Here is a 17,088-nt window from a genome sequence, read left to right as displayed (position 1 = left end):
GGGGGGGGGGGGGTCCAATGGACGTCTATCCTGCGTTGGACCCGTGACCCGTCCAGGATATGCCTGCCTGTGGCTAAGCAGCTGCTGTAGAAACCGTGGAAGGACGAGAGAGGTTAGACCAGGGGTGACCAAAGTGTGGTGCGGGGACCATTTGTGGCCCTTGAAATGATTTTGGTCTGCCCCCAAGTCACAAGTTAAGAACAGTACAAATTTTGTCAACAGATATAGAGAATGGCTGATTGTGATGAGGAGACGGTTGGGAGTTTGGAAATTGTCTGTTTTTCTTTTAACAAGGCCTCAGTCTGAAGCCTTGTTTATGTTTTGGATCATTAAGGACTTGTATATTTAATTTTTTTTAAATGTATTATTTATTTAACAGTTAAAACAGCAACAAGAAAATAATCATGTATGTGAAAACAGAATCTTGGTTTTGCCATCTGCAGTGAAGGACCTGGGTGTTTACAGACATTATTCATTCATTTAATGATTTTTGTGGCTTGCCGCTAGTTTAAATTTGCCACTTTTGGCCCCAGAGGCAAAAAGTCTGGATGCCACTGGTGTAGACAATGGACGCATGCTATGCAGATGGATAAGTGTACACTTTCTACTCAACAAATATATGTTGCTGCACATTCTTGCGTCTTTTGCTTTTTTATAAATTACATATTTTATTCAGAAATTCAGATTAAGTTAAATGACATTTAACATTTGTACTATTTTATTCTTTAAAGGAATTAGCTAAAGAAAATAATGCGACGACTTAAAAGCGATTAGTAACCGCTTTTGCCTCAAAGGGACAGTATTGAGTGTTTTCCAGCCACGTAGTTTCACTTAATAGCACAATCAAGCAACTATCTACACTTCAGTTATTATAAAAATGCTACATATATCAGACTATATCAGCACTGTGACACTGAAGCTCGGAAACTGCAGCTCAGAGGAGGAGCTCTGACACTGAGGGCGGAGCAAAGGCCCACCCAGGCGATTTGCAGAGCTGAATGGTTGCCACGGGAGATTAAAGGATTTCTCGAACATGCGTCAAAGAATCGAGGCAACACTCCAGGTACCTTTTTGAGAAAGACCAGTCGTGATAAAGACTAAAACAGGGACCCACAAATGTGTAAAAAAAAAAAAGTCTTAACATAATCCATCTTTAATTTCAGTTGCATAAATTTGATTATTGTAGAACAGATCTCACATTTAGTTATTAGTTATTATCTTTCACAACATCACCAGTGACATTCTCACAATGTCAGGGTCTTTAGAGGAGAAACAGACCAGAATGTTCACCTTACAAAAATGTCTTTATGTTGAAATAATTCATGGATTTGTTGGTGATGTAACTGATAACAGCAAATGCTTTTATTCGGTCGCTTTCTGCTCTGCTATTATTATTTCTTGTAGTATATTTTAACCATGCAAAGTCAAAGAAAGTGTGTTGTCCTTAATTTTATTAAAAACAATTAGCTGGTTAAAACGATCAACATCTCTTCTGATAAACAGAAACTGGAACTCCTTTTCACAACGACTTTATAACTTTTTTTTTTTTAAGACAAAGAATATCGTCTTAAAAAGTAAATGCCTTCTGCTCACTCTCTTCTTGATGCCTGAGTCTTGCTGCCCCCAAACAACTTTGGAAAAGAGAAAAAAAGAAAAGAAAAGAAAAGAAACGGACTGGGGAGCAACGCAGTTCAAAGAAGCTGCTGTCGAGAGGAAGTGACAGCGTCACGGCGCCAGCGATGCCATTCAAGATCCGAGTCGGTTCTGACCCATTTACCCCTCCATCTTTCCGGTTCTTTGTCTCTCCTTCTCTCCCTCTGTCTCTTTGTATATGTGTATTTTTACGCCGAGGCCTCTTCTGGAGGTTCGGAGACAGCAGTGGACTTTTTACTTTTTGTTTTTGCTCTTATGAAGGCTGTTCGTGCGTCTGTGTTGGACTAACCGGACTTTTTAATTGGTGTTGGGGGAGTTTGGTCCAACTCAAGCTCGCACTCATCAAATTACTCTTTTCTTCTGAATCCGAGATGATCTCCTCACTTCCATTCTTGGCCAGCAGTTTCTGTCTGTTCCTTTTGCGTCTACTTTTGTTAAAACTTGGACAACACTCAAAGCGAATTGCTCCGAATGCCTAAGTGAGAGTGCGTGAGGTCAGGGAGGATGTGCGCGCATGCCAACGAGAAGCAGACAAAAGGGGAAATAAATGTGTGTGTGTGTGTGTGTGTGTGTGAGCTGGAGAGCTTGAGGCTGGGTTTTATGGAGTATTAGATCAGGAAAAGAAAAAGAAAATAAAAAAGCCCAAAATCTTTTATATTTTCCCCACACCCTGACCCAATGAACCACTTCTGATATATATATTTTTTTGTTTCTCACTCACTCTCAGTTTAAACACAATGTCGGAGGGAATTTGTTTAATTGAATAACACGTTGCAGGAAAAGACTTCATCTGTTTCAGTTCTTCTCTCTAAATGAACTGGGATTTACTTTGGTTTTGTTAGGATCCCGACGTTGTTTATGATTCTGTGTCTCTTTCTTTGTTCAGATCAGTCTCGTTTCTGTTTCACATTATCTCAGTCCGTAGTTCGTGATTCTAGTTTATTTCTTATTATTATTATTTATTTTCTAGTGCCAGTTCATCTCTCTTTCTCTCTAGCTCTTCTCACACCTGCAACCAGTTAGCCAATCAGTTAACTGATTGGCTAACTTCAACCAGTTAGCCAATCAGCCCCTGTCCATTGTTCCACAGTCGCTCTCCCAATACTTAAATACTTAAACACTCCTCTCACTCTTTGCTGATTCCTCTCGTTAAATCCTGTTATTTTCTCCGTTTCTTCCCCCGTGCTCCCTGCTGGCTTTTTTCTTGGATTTATGGTTTTTGTTCTCCTCTGGCTCCCTGAGCTCCCTGTGTTTTTTGTAAGCTTATCCATCATTTTTCCATCAAAAAACCTTTGCTTGCTCTACGTCTCTGCCTTTCTACGTTTGGGTTCGTGATCAAAACACACATCAGATTTGACAGGTTTGTCATTAACGCAGTGTGTGAACGGATCCTGAGTACGATCTAGCAAGATCAAAGTGTGATCTAGTAAACTCAGGATAATGTCCCATTACAATGACAAAAGGCCATTCATTGAACAGTTTGGTTTGATGTTCCACTCATCTGATCGTCTCATCTCTTCAGGGGGAAATATTTGTTATATACAGATATTCATAAGTCTGAATTTCGCTGCATGTTTCTGATCTCTGGTTTTTAAGCTTTCACTTGTTCATAGTCTTTCTGTCCGTTTCTAATTTTTCTATTGGGGCTTTAAAAGTTATAAGTAGAGCGCTGGAAACATTTTATGCGAATTTATCAAATGTTTATAGTTTGACAAATCGTGTTCAGCCTTCCTGTTATCTACAAAAAGTCTCGCTCTCTCACAGCCTGATTGAACTGCAGACCAAAGAGTTTTATCGTTAGCAGAATCTGTTAGAATTAGTTCATTCACTGGTCCAATTTCTTCCTTTTTGGACTGTGTGATCACAAATATGCTGAAAATCATCGAGTTCCGTTTGAGTTTATGTCTCCAGTTACTCTAAACGCCATACATGTAAACTTTTTGGTTCCTTACTAAAAGTCTCTGCAACCTTTCGCCGTGCGATGGGTCATGGGAGCAGCGAATCTGAGCACAGTTATTATGTCCAGCATGAACAATCATCAATGCCCTTCATTTCACAGCAAGTCAACATCCGACATGGCCGCTAATTTGCTTGACACACACTCCTGCTTCCTCTCCCTCACGCTCCGCAGGCTCGTGCGTCTGTGGTTTTTCCAAACCTGTTTCTAATTGTGTGACTTGGACTCTCCAGAAAACTTGTGTCGAAATGGTTTGTTAGGTCATGAATCATGTCATAAATATCACTGCAGGACATCAACTTCCCCAAGCTGTTGGTTTTGTTGGATTGTGGTGGTTTGTCCCATTTCTAAAAGAAAAGAAGGGTCATATAGATTTTATGTTATGTATGACAATGTTTAATGTGAATATTGCTTATCTCAGCTACATGATAGAGTTCCTCCATATTTTTTTTTTCTCTTTCTATCTTCATTGACATTTTTGGGGGGGGGGCGGGGGCTCAAATATCCTGTATTTTATTACTTTATTTTATTATTACTGCATTATTATTACGTTATTTGGCCCATAAATGTTGAAATCTCATTTAAAAAGGCTTCGTGGCCAAGATGAGAGCAGCTAAAGACATAAAATACAAACAATGTCACAAAAGTTTGGGCAAAGATTAACAAAAAAAAAAAAGAAGAAGCAATGACTTGCTGAAGTGATTATCAAATTACTCACAAATATAAACAGTTCACTTACAATGATAGGACGGACGGATGGAAGGAAGGAGGGAAGAAACACAGGAAGGAAGGAGAGAAGCTGCATGAATAAACGGGTTAAACGTCTACATATAAAGTCTGAAAATTCAAGCATCTTTCCAAATCCTTTCATTTTCCATATTCCCAATGACATTCTAACTGTTTTCCAAACTGGGACCAGTGGGGAGACTCTATATTTTGACCAAGCTGCGCCGCTGCAGAAACTCGAAGAATTCCTCATTTTTTACGCGGCTACCGTTACGCAAAGCGCGCTCACGCGTCCAGAGCCTCGAGGCCGCGCGGGCGTTATATTCCGTGACTGGAGCGCGTCTCGCGTTCATTCACCCACAGCCGCGCGTGGAGCTCGCTGCCATCTCCTGTCGGGGGCTGGACATATTTTACCAACTGTTCCAGTTTGGCCGCTGAAGGTTGAGTTGGTTTTGAGCAGAAGAGGTTCCGCATGTTCGTGGTTCCGTCGAGGGAACCAAACGCTGCAGGTGGAATAAAGTGTGCGAATTTGGACCGGATCCCGCTGTGAACAGAACTGGATTTCTGGATGTGTGTAAAAAAAATATATAATAACATATATATATATATATGTTTTGATAAACGTCATTTGTTCACCTGTGAATCTGAAGCAAAGAACTGCTGGAGATCATCTGGCTCCGTTTTTTTTTTTGAGTTTTCCCATTAAGATGTTTTTCTGCTAGTGGGTTTTTATTGGGAATCTCTCTTGGAAAAGTTGTGATTTTGTCACTTAACGTGACTTACATCAGAAGCACCAGACCGCACTCTTCATTTAGTTTCTCTGATGGTCTAAAACCTGACTTGAACGTTGAGCTGGGGTCACCTCGCCTAAGGTTTTGGGGGCAGCTTCTCCTTCCAAGGGATGGTTGAAAGCTGCGAGGATCAGGGAGCAGCAGCCCGGCTCCTGCACCGGAGTTTCGCCCCGTCGTGCTCATGCAGCGGACCTGAGCGGAGATGAGAGCCGCGGTCTTCCACCTCCTGACCGGCTACTTTTGCTTATTGCGCGCCGCTGCCGAGGTGAGCCTCGAAAACAACGACTTCGCCGATTTACCTTCAGATTTGAGACGCCCTACGTTGTCGTAGTTTCACGTTGCAGTTTAATTAGACGCGTGCAGGATTATCACAAATTGTGCTTTTGTTGCTTTGCAAAAGAGCAAACCAGTCTGCTTCAAGGCTTTTTTTTTTATTATTATTATTTTTTAGGATGCATGATGTTTACACGATTAATATATATTTTTTGCACCACTTCGCACTTACATATTTTATCCTGGATTAATGTGATAATTGTGTGTCCGCACAGGAGTCTCCTCTCCCTCAGGAGCTGCTGGAGCGGCTGTCCCGCAGCGAGATCCGCAGCATCAGCGACCTCCAGCGGCTGCTAGAAATGGACACCGTAGGTAAAGCACTTCTCTTTTTTTTAAAATGTAGCATCTGGCCCTCCTCCAAACCACCAGTTGTTCTTGTAAATTTATTACTAAAAACTAATACAGCGGAAGACATGGTTTAAATTACTCTTGTTACAAATGAACTACAGTTTTTTCGAGGTAACGAAAACACAATGGAAACGGCTAAATTAGCAGTAAACCAACTTAGTTTATTATTATTATTTTTTTAGCTAGTCCTCGTTGATTAATGAACACAACAGGTGAGTTTAAACCAATTGAGTTACAGTTTTAATTTAAAATATGAGATGAGGTAACTCATGTACAACGACAAAGCAGTAGATTAAAGAAATAACACTTAAAATGTTTTCCAAACCATTAAATTTTGACATGGGCTCTTTTATAGGGGGGGGCAATGGGTGCCCAAGCACCATATACAAGCAACAACCTATTTGTATATCAATGTTGCCTTAAAACATGAGATTTCTAATGTTCTTATTCTCACACAGTCAATGGGGAGTTGGCCGATGGCAACATTCATGCAAGAACTGGTTTGAAAGGAATTTTCAATAACATAGTTTCATTTTGCATGTAAAAACTGGAAATAAAGTGGAAAAAGTAGAAATAAATGTAGTCTCTAAGCATGTAAACCATGTAATAAGAATATAGATAAATATTAATAAGTCCTTTTTCTCTGACTTCCCTTTAGGGGTCCCGCAAGCCTCTGGTCTTGGATGGGTCTCAGTTACCAGAAATGGCATAATAATTCAAAACAAAAATGCTTGCCGTGATATAATTATTTTGTGAATCAGGGAAAAAAAACACAATTATTTCTGCTGCTGTTTTAATATTGAAACATAGTTATTGTTACTGCAGAGGCCAATAATGTTTCTTTTTATGAAGTCCAATTACTTATTGGTTATCAGTTCAAATTCAAAAATATGTTATTGATTCCAAGGTTAAATTAACTCATATGAATTCACAATTCTTCAAAGAGTTATAGTAGATGGTTATGGGCAGGGGCAGGAAAGATCTCCTGTAGCAGTCTGTTTCACAACGAATTTGAAGGAGCCTCTGACTGAAGAAACTCTGTTTTTTCTAAAGAGAATTGGCAGGGACCGGTCGCCCACAATTGTTTTGATTTTATGTAAAATCCTTTTTCTGCGTCTCATTAGTTATTCAATATTTTGATATGCAAACTTTTAAAAGAAACATAGAATGTTTGTTATTTTGTCCTCCTTGTCTTTACAGAGTTACAGTGGGAGGTTAGGATGCAGATTTTAGCTGGTTAATTCACGCTAAAAAAGTGCAGCTGCCTTTTCTTCAGTCAGCTGACCAGCAGTGCTCAGCAACGGTTGGTGGGAGGGCCAGTGCTGGCTTACTCTATGCTTCTTGCCGTCTGAGAAAAACGTCCTATTTTGCCTCATCTTTGAAATGTAGGAATGTAATGACTCAGCATTTTAGTGATTTTTGAAACTCTAACTTTGGTTTATCTCGAAATTCTGCTGATAGACAGGAAACATATTTGATTCTTGTCTATAAAAATGTACGTAAACGACATTGACAGAAACCCTGGGAAAAACACCTCTGCTTTTTTTGGCTAGTTATAAAACGTCAGCCACCGGGAGCCGGTGTGTGCCGTTCTTTGCCCTGCCTTGACCTCCGTTTGCTCCTTGAAAGACTGAAGCACTATTTTCATGTGGCTCATGGCAGAATATGAAGATAGTGAATCATCTCATTACTGCGATGCCTTTCCAGATGCTGCTGGAAGCAAAACCTTCTCCTTTTCTTTATAAAACCAGTTTAAATCATCTTTGTTCCTTTTCCACTTGTTAGCTAAATGTTTGACCTGGAAGTGGAAACAGTGAACACAAAACCACATTTGGATGAATTAGTGAAGAAAAACAAACACACACACACACACACACACACACAAAAAACCCCCCCCTGACTTCTGCAGCACGTCAAAAAATGTCCTGCATCTTAAATCGTTTCATTTCTCGTGAGACGTTCACTGCTTTTTTTTTTTCTTCTTCTTGTCTTTCGGTGAAGATCGGTGCCACCATTAATCCTGGCATCATTGAGATGCAAATTCAGAGTGTGACAGCTCCCCAGGCTCAGTGGGGGTCAAGTGGCTCACTTCATTATACTGTTGTCATGCTGCCCATTACTAGTTTGAGAGGAGGGCTCGCTGCAAGGCTGCTGTGTTGCTATGTATAATTCATGCTGGAATTCCAGCGTGTCAGGCCACAAGAGGAGCGAGACGGAGAGAGGGAGACGGTCAGGGGGCGGACTCTGTCGGGTCAGCCAGCACACTGTGTGAATATCTGCACAAACAAAAAAATATGTGCACCGTCACAGAAACAAGTGAGAGACGGAGTCATTAGAGATCTGAGCTGCAAATTCTTGGTCGGGGTGAGCTGTACAAACAGCTTTTTTGGATGTTCTGTATGTGGAAATTATGAGTCGTTGGCAAATTTGTATAATACGATTTTTCTGAACTTGGTTTTCTTTGTATAGAATCATATTTCTCCAACAGATGGGATTGTTTAGTTTTTTATTTTATTTGTTTTTTTTACCCCTTCAGGGGGTCTTTTTGTGGGCTCTAGTGTCCCTTATTTTTTTGGGAAGTAGGCTGACAGGAAACGGGGAAGGAGAGGGGTGAAGACATGCGGCAAATGTCGCCGGGTCCGGGAGTCGCATCGCGGACTCAAGGCCTCCAAACATGGGTCCCCTATCCCCTACGCCACCACGGCACGCCCAGATGGGATTGTTTTTGATGGAATCAGAGTCGCCTGTCTCTAATGTTGTAAGGGGTAAATTAGCGTAACGTAATGTAAGGGGTGTCCCGCAAAGTTCAGTTGTCGGACCTGTCATCTTTACAGTTTTTCTTATTGATTTGTTAGCTGTCTGGACAAAGGTGTGCAGGTGACACACACATTTATCATTTTCTTTGAGTCTCTCATCAACTACTGGATTCCCCCTATAGAGGCTTAGATGTAGATCTGGTACTTCAGTGAAAAAATAAGCAAAAAAAGAAAGAAAAAAAAAGTTTCAATGCAGCAAATGTTGGATTTTTTTAAAGGAAGTAAAATGATGAACAAAGTAGGAAACAAAACTAGTTACAAACACTTTGTAAAAACTGGAAATCCTGACAAAACTGGGGTTTGGTTAATATTTAAAAGAAAAGAGTAAATAACTATTGAAGATCCAGGCAATTAGCTGATTCCATAGGTTTGAAGACTGCATCTCATTCTGTGCCTGAGAATCAGTTGAATTTTCAAATTTAATTAATAGATTCAACACAGAAAAAATATCAGGCACTCAAATGGTACGGCAGTATTCTAGTCTATAAGGGAAGGATCCATGAATTCATTTTTCTTCAATCTCATCGTGAAGAGATGACAGAGATGGAGACAGTTCTGAACTTTGTTATTCACTGGAGGTGAATGGAATAACCTCAGTAGAAACCATGAAACCAAACTTGGACTTTCCAAGTTTCTTGGGATTAAAGGACAACTTTGGTTTGACCTAAACTTAAATAGATTGTTACTTCAACAGGTGAATAGTCTTCTATGCCTTAACTGAAAGCTATAACTGGGTTTCATCAACAATAAAATGAAAATAATTGCTCGTTTCCTGATCATATCGCTCCCCAATGGAGCTTGTGTGTGGGGGAAAAAACTGGGAACTAAAGCAGAACCCTGAGGGACACCAAAATGTGCTCTATGTTCCACCTGCCTACTTTTTAATTCGTCTTCCAAGAATGATGTAGACCAGCTTTATAAATTTATGTAACACCAATTCACAACAAATTTAGATTTCAAAGCACGTTAGAAGAAAAACAAGCATTTTTCATTTCTTATTATACAAAAATACACAATAAATCAAATTCATACCAATACAATCCAGTCAAACAGATTGAAATCAGTGTCTCGCAGTCCAATGTAGTGCTAAATGTGTCAAATGTATTATTCAGTCGCTGTCACACACAAAAAAACACAAGTTTCAAACTGTATCCAAAAGCCTTGAACTCATCGTGTACTAAATTGTTTCTGATGGCCAAAATAGGATCAATATTTCAGTTCACAACAACTAACCATCTGTGCTAAAAAAAAACAAAAAGCAAACAAGAGGTTTGCTGTGCTTTAAACTCTTACTGACTCAGCAAAACATTTCCTCAGCTGACGACCTCTGGGTGACCCCAAGCAGCTCCCGTTGGCTTTCAAACTCAATTTAAGAAATTCTTCACCCGCTCACGAACAGGTTTGTTTTTCTCAGATGAAATTCACACGGAGAAGGCCTGTTGACATGTACAGAACACCATAACTGAGTTAGAATAACCGCGTTAGACTCTGGTCAGGAGGACGTTCCTCTGAATGAGAAATCGAATTCATCCTGCTTTGTTTTTCACATTTCTGTTCATCCTTCATCAAAACGTATCTTAAGAGGTTCCGATAAAACGACAAAAAAATGACAGAATTCAAGGTGGAGATTTATTTTTTTAATTTGTTCTTTGATGATTTTCTTTGAAGCTTATAAGCCCAATATATTTAATTATGAATGTATACATCGTTAAAGGTTCAGTATTATGTAAAATTGGCTTTTTTCAGCTTTACATTAAGTTATAATGTTATTCCCTCATTGAAAACATACCTGGGCTGTTGCTTCGATTCTTTTATGAGTCCTCAAGAAATCTTTTAATCTCCCATGACAACCATTCAGCGCAAAACAGCTGGGTGGACTTAGCTCCGGCTTCGAGGCATAGCTCCTCCTCCGAGCTGCGGTTTCCAAGCTTCTGAGCCTTCGCCTCGCAGAGCAGTCCTCACTCCGCTCCTTCAGACTAGCCAGCAGCAATTAGCAAACACCTAGGTGGACCTAGCGTCGCCTTTGAGGCACAGCACCGAGGAGGAGTGATGTTGTGACTTGCTGAGGGCGGCGCTTCAGAAAGAGCAGGAGTTTCTTAAAGAGACAGAGGCCTCAATTTCAAGATGTTAAATTTTGAAGTCAAATTTCATTTAAATCATATTTGATATGTACAATTTTTAGCAATGTAATATGGTTATGCGGCTGTAAAACTCAAAATACTTCTCCTTTAAAAATTCAATTTGAGACACGTTTAGACTGGAGAAAATCTAAGTTTCTCAAAGGTCATCGAAATGATGTGATGAGTGTGAGGAGTTGTTTTACCCTGCTCCCAGCAGTACGATGTGTCCTATTTTGTCTCCGTCCAGAGAACGAGGTGATCGAGGAGACCAAACACAGCCACCACAAGGACTTCTCTCACCTCTCCCCCACTGACAAGAAACCACACTTACACACCAGACAGAGGAGAAGCACCGGTGAGGCCCGCTGAGTTGCAAAACGATTCTGTTTCAAATCAATTTTTCGTTGTTTGTACAGCAAATGTAGCAAGATTATGCAGCCTAGCCCTTCAACAGCAGCTTGCTGAAAGCGTTTGAGGTCACTTTCCCCCCCCCGCCCCCCTGCAGTGGTGGAGGAAGCCGTGCCGGCCGTGTGCAAAGTGCGCACGACAATTTATGAAATCCCGAGGAGTCAGGTGGATCCCACTTCGGCCAACTTCATCATCTGGCCTCCCTGCGTGGAAGTGAAGCGCTGCACCGGCTGCTGCAACACGAACAACATGAGGTGCCAGGCGGCGCACAAACAGCTCCGTGCTGTCAAGGTAAAATGGAAAATCCCACCTCACTGTGTCCATTACTCTGTCAGTTCTGCTCTGATTCAGTTCTTTGTGAACATTCAGTTGATTTGGGTACCAGATAACAATAATGATAAAAAATCCAGATATACAATTAATAGCACATATAACATTAATCTTGTTAGTGGGAATTGACTTTAATTTGCTTCTCTCTTCCCTCTAAGAAAATTCCCACTCTTTATGAAACCAGTTCCAAATCAAATCAAATCAATTCAAATTGCAAATGAAACTGGTTTAAATTATATTGAATGGTTCTAAAAATAAAAAAATTGTGCGAGATTGTGATTCTAATTGATTTATCCAAGGTTTAATCTTTGTGTTTAAACCTTGAATTACTGGAATTATTTCCCCCTTTTTTTTTTGTTAAGATTAAAGATTGCTACACTTAATTAGCAAAGTACATAATTCAAAGTAATTGAAGTCTGTGTCGTCTTTGCATCCAAACACCATCTTCCTCTAACACAACATGGCTTTCTCATGACACCAGCAAACAGAAACTGTCGCTGAATAAGCCTTCGTGTTCTTTGTAAACACTGATCACTTCTTGACTGATATGCACAAAAGGATTCTGTTATTTGTCCGTGAGTGGCACACACTCAAGACTTACACGCACACACGCCCGCACACGCCCACACACTCAAGACTTACACGCACACACACGCCCGCACACGCCCACACACTCAAGACTTATACGCACGCGCACAAAACCAATGAAAACATAAACACACGGCAGGCGTTTATACTTTGGATAAACACAGAATCTGCCAAAAGTAATTCCTGCCACCAGCTGAACCACTGTGGGCGTTTGTGCGTGCGTGCGTTTGTTTTTCATACCTTGTGGGGACCGTTTTCCTGACACATACTATGTTGTGGGGACCGAAGCCTGGTCCCCACAAGGGGAAACGCTGTTTTAGGGTCAGGGGTTAAATTTAGGACTAAGGTGTGAATTGAATTTTGGTTAGGGTTATAGTAATGGTTAGTGTTACAGCAATGGTAAGGTTTATTCTGTAGAAATGAATGTAAGTCAATGGAAAGTCCCCACAAAGATAGCCATGCAAACGTGGGCGTGTGTATGTGTGTGTGATTATGAGTGTGTCTACTGATGCTTGAGATTCAGCCAGTGAGTTTGTTTATGAAAATGTTAGCTTTCAGAACAAAGGCGTCTGAAATGTGCTACACAAATAAACTTGATTGATTGATTGGTTGATTGGTTGAACATTAATGGGAATTAAATCCATGTTTCGGATCTTTACCAACTGACTGAAGTTGATTTAAGGAGAATTTTTTTGAAATATTTGACAGGAAAAAAAGAAAGCTGGAAGGGGATTTTGAGTGCTTGAGAGTTGCCAGAGAAAAAGAAGAGAAGGAGAGTTTTACTTTCGAAGCTTTGGAAACCCAATCTCAGATGAAAGGAGTCGTTCTTTGTCCGCTCACAGAGGAAATCAAAAATAAAGTCGCTCGTATGCGCCGAGGGTCAGCATTCAGAGGGTAAACGGTCACCACTGCATCCCTGCTCCATATGGCAGGACTCGGAAGAAAAACAGCGTTGGTGTCGCTTTATAAATTTATTTCCAGCCTGATGAGAATCAACAAGTCTGTTCTGATTAACCATTTTTGTTTTAGCAGAGGTCTATTGTCAGAAACGTTTTGAAATTTAATCTCCATTAGATCTTTAATCAAATCCTTTTATTTTATTTAACAGGTGTATAAAAAATGTAATATACAGATAAAAAAAACCAAACAGATTAAAAACAAAAAGCTTGAGATAAGTACAATCATGTAAAATGCACCACGTTTAAGACCCTGCCAGCATTTTTCCGGCCTGAGGCAGAAAGCAGTTCAGCCTTTGAAGCTGCTGCACCGTTTGCTTTATAGCATCTTTCTATAAAGTTCACAGTGAGGGTGTGAAGAGTTCCTGACAATGTTCAGACAATTCTGATAAGATGCAGTGTTTCTAACTGCATGTCGCTCTAACGTACAGCATAAAAGAGCAGCTACCCACACAAAGTTAGCATCCTGCTAAAAGAAAACCATTAAACAACTCTACCTACAGCAGAGACTCTCAAACTTGTAGCAAAGGATAGTTTTACTACAAAAAAAAACCCTGTTATTTTCCTTACTGGGTTCTCTTGGTCAATCTGTATGACATTTAGCAACATCGTGGCTGAAAGCCAGAAACGTTCCAACTCCAGACATAAACTGTGCTACTGAAGATAAACTTCATAAATACTAAACAAGCACCAGCCTGCCACTGTAAACTTTCAGCTGCAATTAATTTTTTTTTCTCCATTCCCAGCAAAGATTTTCTTTTTAATATCTAAACCTTGAGGGCGTTTTCATTCCCGTCCTTGATTTCGTCTTTGTTACCGTACATGCATATAAAAAAATTAAAAAATGAACTTCAAAAGAGCAAGAAAACCACATTATTGACCTCTAATCTGCTGTAGAGGTTTGAAATTAGCCAACGCTACAAGTGTGATAATGTTCTGTCTTTGTTGGTGCTGAAGACTTTCTCCCATAAAAATAAAAAGTAAGCAAAATAGAAAGAAGGGAAGAAAATTAGATTCTTCCAGATTATGTGTCTCATGCTAAATTGACACAAAATAGCGACAGTTTTGACAAATACGTAAAAAAATAAAGAAAGAAAGAAAGAAAGAAAAGTTACATTCTGCAGCTTTACGCGAAGTGATCAGGGTAACTTTGCTCATTCTGTTTTTACGTGACCCCAAAAGTGTTAATTGCTATAAATCATCCAAAGCATCGACGCAAACAACTCAGTGTAAAAATGGATCCACCGCGGGCCTCAGCTCAGACTCAACTGATGAAGCAACTTTGCGTTTTACAGTCTTATGATGAACGAATGAAGTAGTTCACTTTTACAGGTTTTCAACTTTGCCTCTGAATCCTGCAGCTTCCAACTTTGTCTTATCCAGGCTCAAGGTTAAAAAAAAAATAAAAATAAAAATCCCTGAGAATAAACTCAGAGTCTTTTGGGGTTTTTTCTAAGGCCAGCCTCTGCAGAACAGCAGGGCTTACCTTTCAGCGGCGTCTCACTCTTGTTTCTCACCTCGGCTAACCCCGCTCTGTCCCTCCTCCAAGCCTCGGCGGCTTGGCTCTTTGTGAATTTGTTCAGACTTGAAGCGGAGACGCTGTTGCAATCAGACCTAAAGCTCCAACCAATTTGGGAATGTGAGCGCGAAGCACTCACGCTTTATGTAACTGCTTTAGGACTAGATTACTGCGCACACACGAAGACCAGCTCCTGCCGCACTAAGTGTGTGTGTGTGTGTGTCTGTGCGTGCATCGGTGTGTTGACACTGAAATCAAGCCTCTTGTCCTTATGAATGCAATTCATTCATCCAAACAAGAGGAGCCACACCCATCTGTTTACATAGGGCTGGAGGTGTTACATAAGATCAGAAAATTAAGGAGGAACCTCAAGCTGATGTGTTTTTAGTTTAAGTTGAAGTAATTATATTTTGATACAGAAGAAAGCATTCACATGCAGATGGATCGACTTTAAACGATGCAGTCTAGATATTCCGTGCAGCACCTGTTGTGGTTTTCCTTTTGTTGGTGTAAAACGGATCTGTTCGTAATACCGATGGCCACAGGTATCACATTCGGACAAGCACGTTTCCTCAAACTTGCTGCATTTCTCCATAAATTTGGAAGCTTATGCAAGTTTATGTTTTATTGAACATTGAGCGCAGGGCTTTTCATGGACATTTAAATACTCTATATTTAAAGTGGCGCTATCGTGTGTTTTCCAGGCACATATGACTTCAAATAAATTTTACTTTCTGATTTAATGCCTTGAAATTGGGCCGCTGTGTTTTCAAAAACTCCTGCTGTTTCTGAAACTCCGCCTTCAGGACGTCATCACAACGTGGCTCCTCTATTAACCCTTTAACAAAGTTTTTTTTTACCAGCGTTTTCCTGAGAAATAGCTCCTATAATGAGCTCAGCAGATGTGCTGTTCCACCAAGTCGATGCTAATTGCTGCTAGCTATTCTGAAGGAGCCAAGTGAAATGATGTTGTTTTTATTGGCTTATCTTCACCTGCTTCTTTGTCATCTGCATTTTAATCAATCTGAAATGTGCTTTTTGCATAGCACATTTCAGAAACAAAGCAGTTCAAAGTGCTTTACATCATAAAATCATTAACATATTATGCTGTCACCAAATTTGGAAGCCAGTAACAGATGTGGCATTTTGTTAAGCGCTCCCTTTACAGTCATCAATGTTGGGTTTTTAGTCTTGACTTGAAGGAAATCGGTGTTTCCGCTATTTTGCAGTCGTCTGGAAGTTTGTTCCAGATCTGAGCAGCATAGAAACTGAATGCTGCTTCTCTGTGTTTGGTTTCAGGTGGCAAAGGTGGAGTACGTGCGGCGGCGGCCCAAACTGAGGGAGGTGGAGGTGACACTGGAGGACCACTTAGAGTGCACATGCAACACCAAGCGGCACACCAACCAAAACGAGGACAGAGATAATGGTGAGCAAACCACTGAATGCTACCTGTTGCTAATGGCTCAAACTAATTTATCAGCACTTCTCCTGAAATGTGCTGCTGGACTAAAACTGAAACACGTCAAAAACATTCCCCACCTTTACATAATAGTCATTTTTAAATCACATGTGGGTTTTTATTGTTGTTAGCGTGTTACGTTTTACTTTAACTAAGCACATTTAAGCACATTTATTTTCGTTTTTTTCATTTTTTCACAATTTTGTGGTTAATGAAAACGTAATTCTTCTACTTCTGCATGAGTTTGTCCATCCTCATATTCATAAAGTCTCTTCTTTTATCAGGTATCAGGTGAACAGAGACAGGCAGATGCTGCGGTGGGTGGGACAGAAAATCCACCTCTGACTTCCTCACCGCCCGCTGCGGAAGGGACGCATTTTTCTCGATCTTTTGTGGGATTCGTGCGACTCATTTGGACCTGAAGTGTACACTTAAGAGTTTGCTGCCAAATAGCAAATTCTGAAAATCTCCCAAGCCCAGAGACATACCTCGGACAGACAGAACGTTTCTCAACTCAGAGGACGAACGTTTGGATGCGTGATACGTTTCATCATTACATCAAAGGAACCAGTGGCTCTGCTCCTTCACCTGAACAGTAACAGCTCAGCGCTAAAGATCGCCATCTGGTTGAACTCTTTTCTTTTTCTCAAACAGTGACTGGCTTGAGGTTTTCTACTCCAACGTTTGTTCTTCCTCTGGTAAAACATTCAATGTATATCCCCTGATTTTTATAATCATGTTTTTTTTTTTAATGCTGTGTTTTTTTTTCTACTTCTGGTACTTTTTATTCATCAAAAATGGAAGCAGGATTTTACTGAATCAAATAAAAATATTTATATAAAACACAAGTTAGTGTTGTTATATAAAATCAGACTCGTAGGGCTTGCTTTTAGAGTACATGCATGAAAATGTTGAGAAAATTGCGTTAAAAAAATAAAAATATATATTCTGGACCCCCTGAAAATTGGACCCACCTTTTGCAGTCTGGGCCACCCTACAGCCTTTTGTTATCGGGAAAATATGGAAAGTGATTAGTGTTTGCTGTAGAACAACATGTAGGAAGCTGAGCAAAGAGACAAGAACT

The 17,088-nt window shown here is 40.2% G+C and overlaps 1 protein-coding gene across 1 annotated transcript; it reads left to right on the top strand.

The window, feature by feature from the left end:
* The first annotated feature begins 4,679 nt into the window (after positions 1-4,679).
* LOC116720596 (platelet-derived growth factor subunit A-like) lies at positions 4,680-16,852 on the top strand. Its single transcript, XM_032563949.1, has 6 exons — positions 4,680-5,392; positions 5,676-5,772; positions 10,992-11,099; positions 11,250-11,443; positions 15,845-15,971; positions 16,289-16,852. The coding sequence occupies exons 1-6, from the start codon at positions 5,330-5,332 to the stop codon at positions 16,297-16,299; spliced, it is 600 nt and encodes a 199-aa protein (XP_032419840.1). The 5' UTR covers positions 4,680-5,329; the 3' UTR covers positions 16,300-16,852.
* The last annotated feature ends 236 nt before the right edge of the window (positions 16,853-17,088 follow it).

This window comes from Xiphophorus hellerii, chromosome 5 (assembly GCF_003331165.1).
Source record: "Xiphophorus hellerii strain 12219 chromosome 5, Xiphophorus_hellerii-4.1, whole genome shotgun sequence".
Taxonomy (NCBI): Eukaryota; Metazoa; Chordata; class Actinopteri; order Cyprinodontiformes; family Poeciliidae; genus Xiphophorus; species Xiphophorus hellerii.
This window is presented reverse-complemented; position numbering and strand designations above follow the sequence as displayed.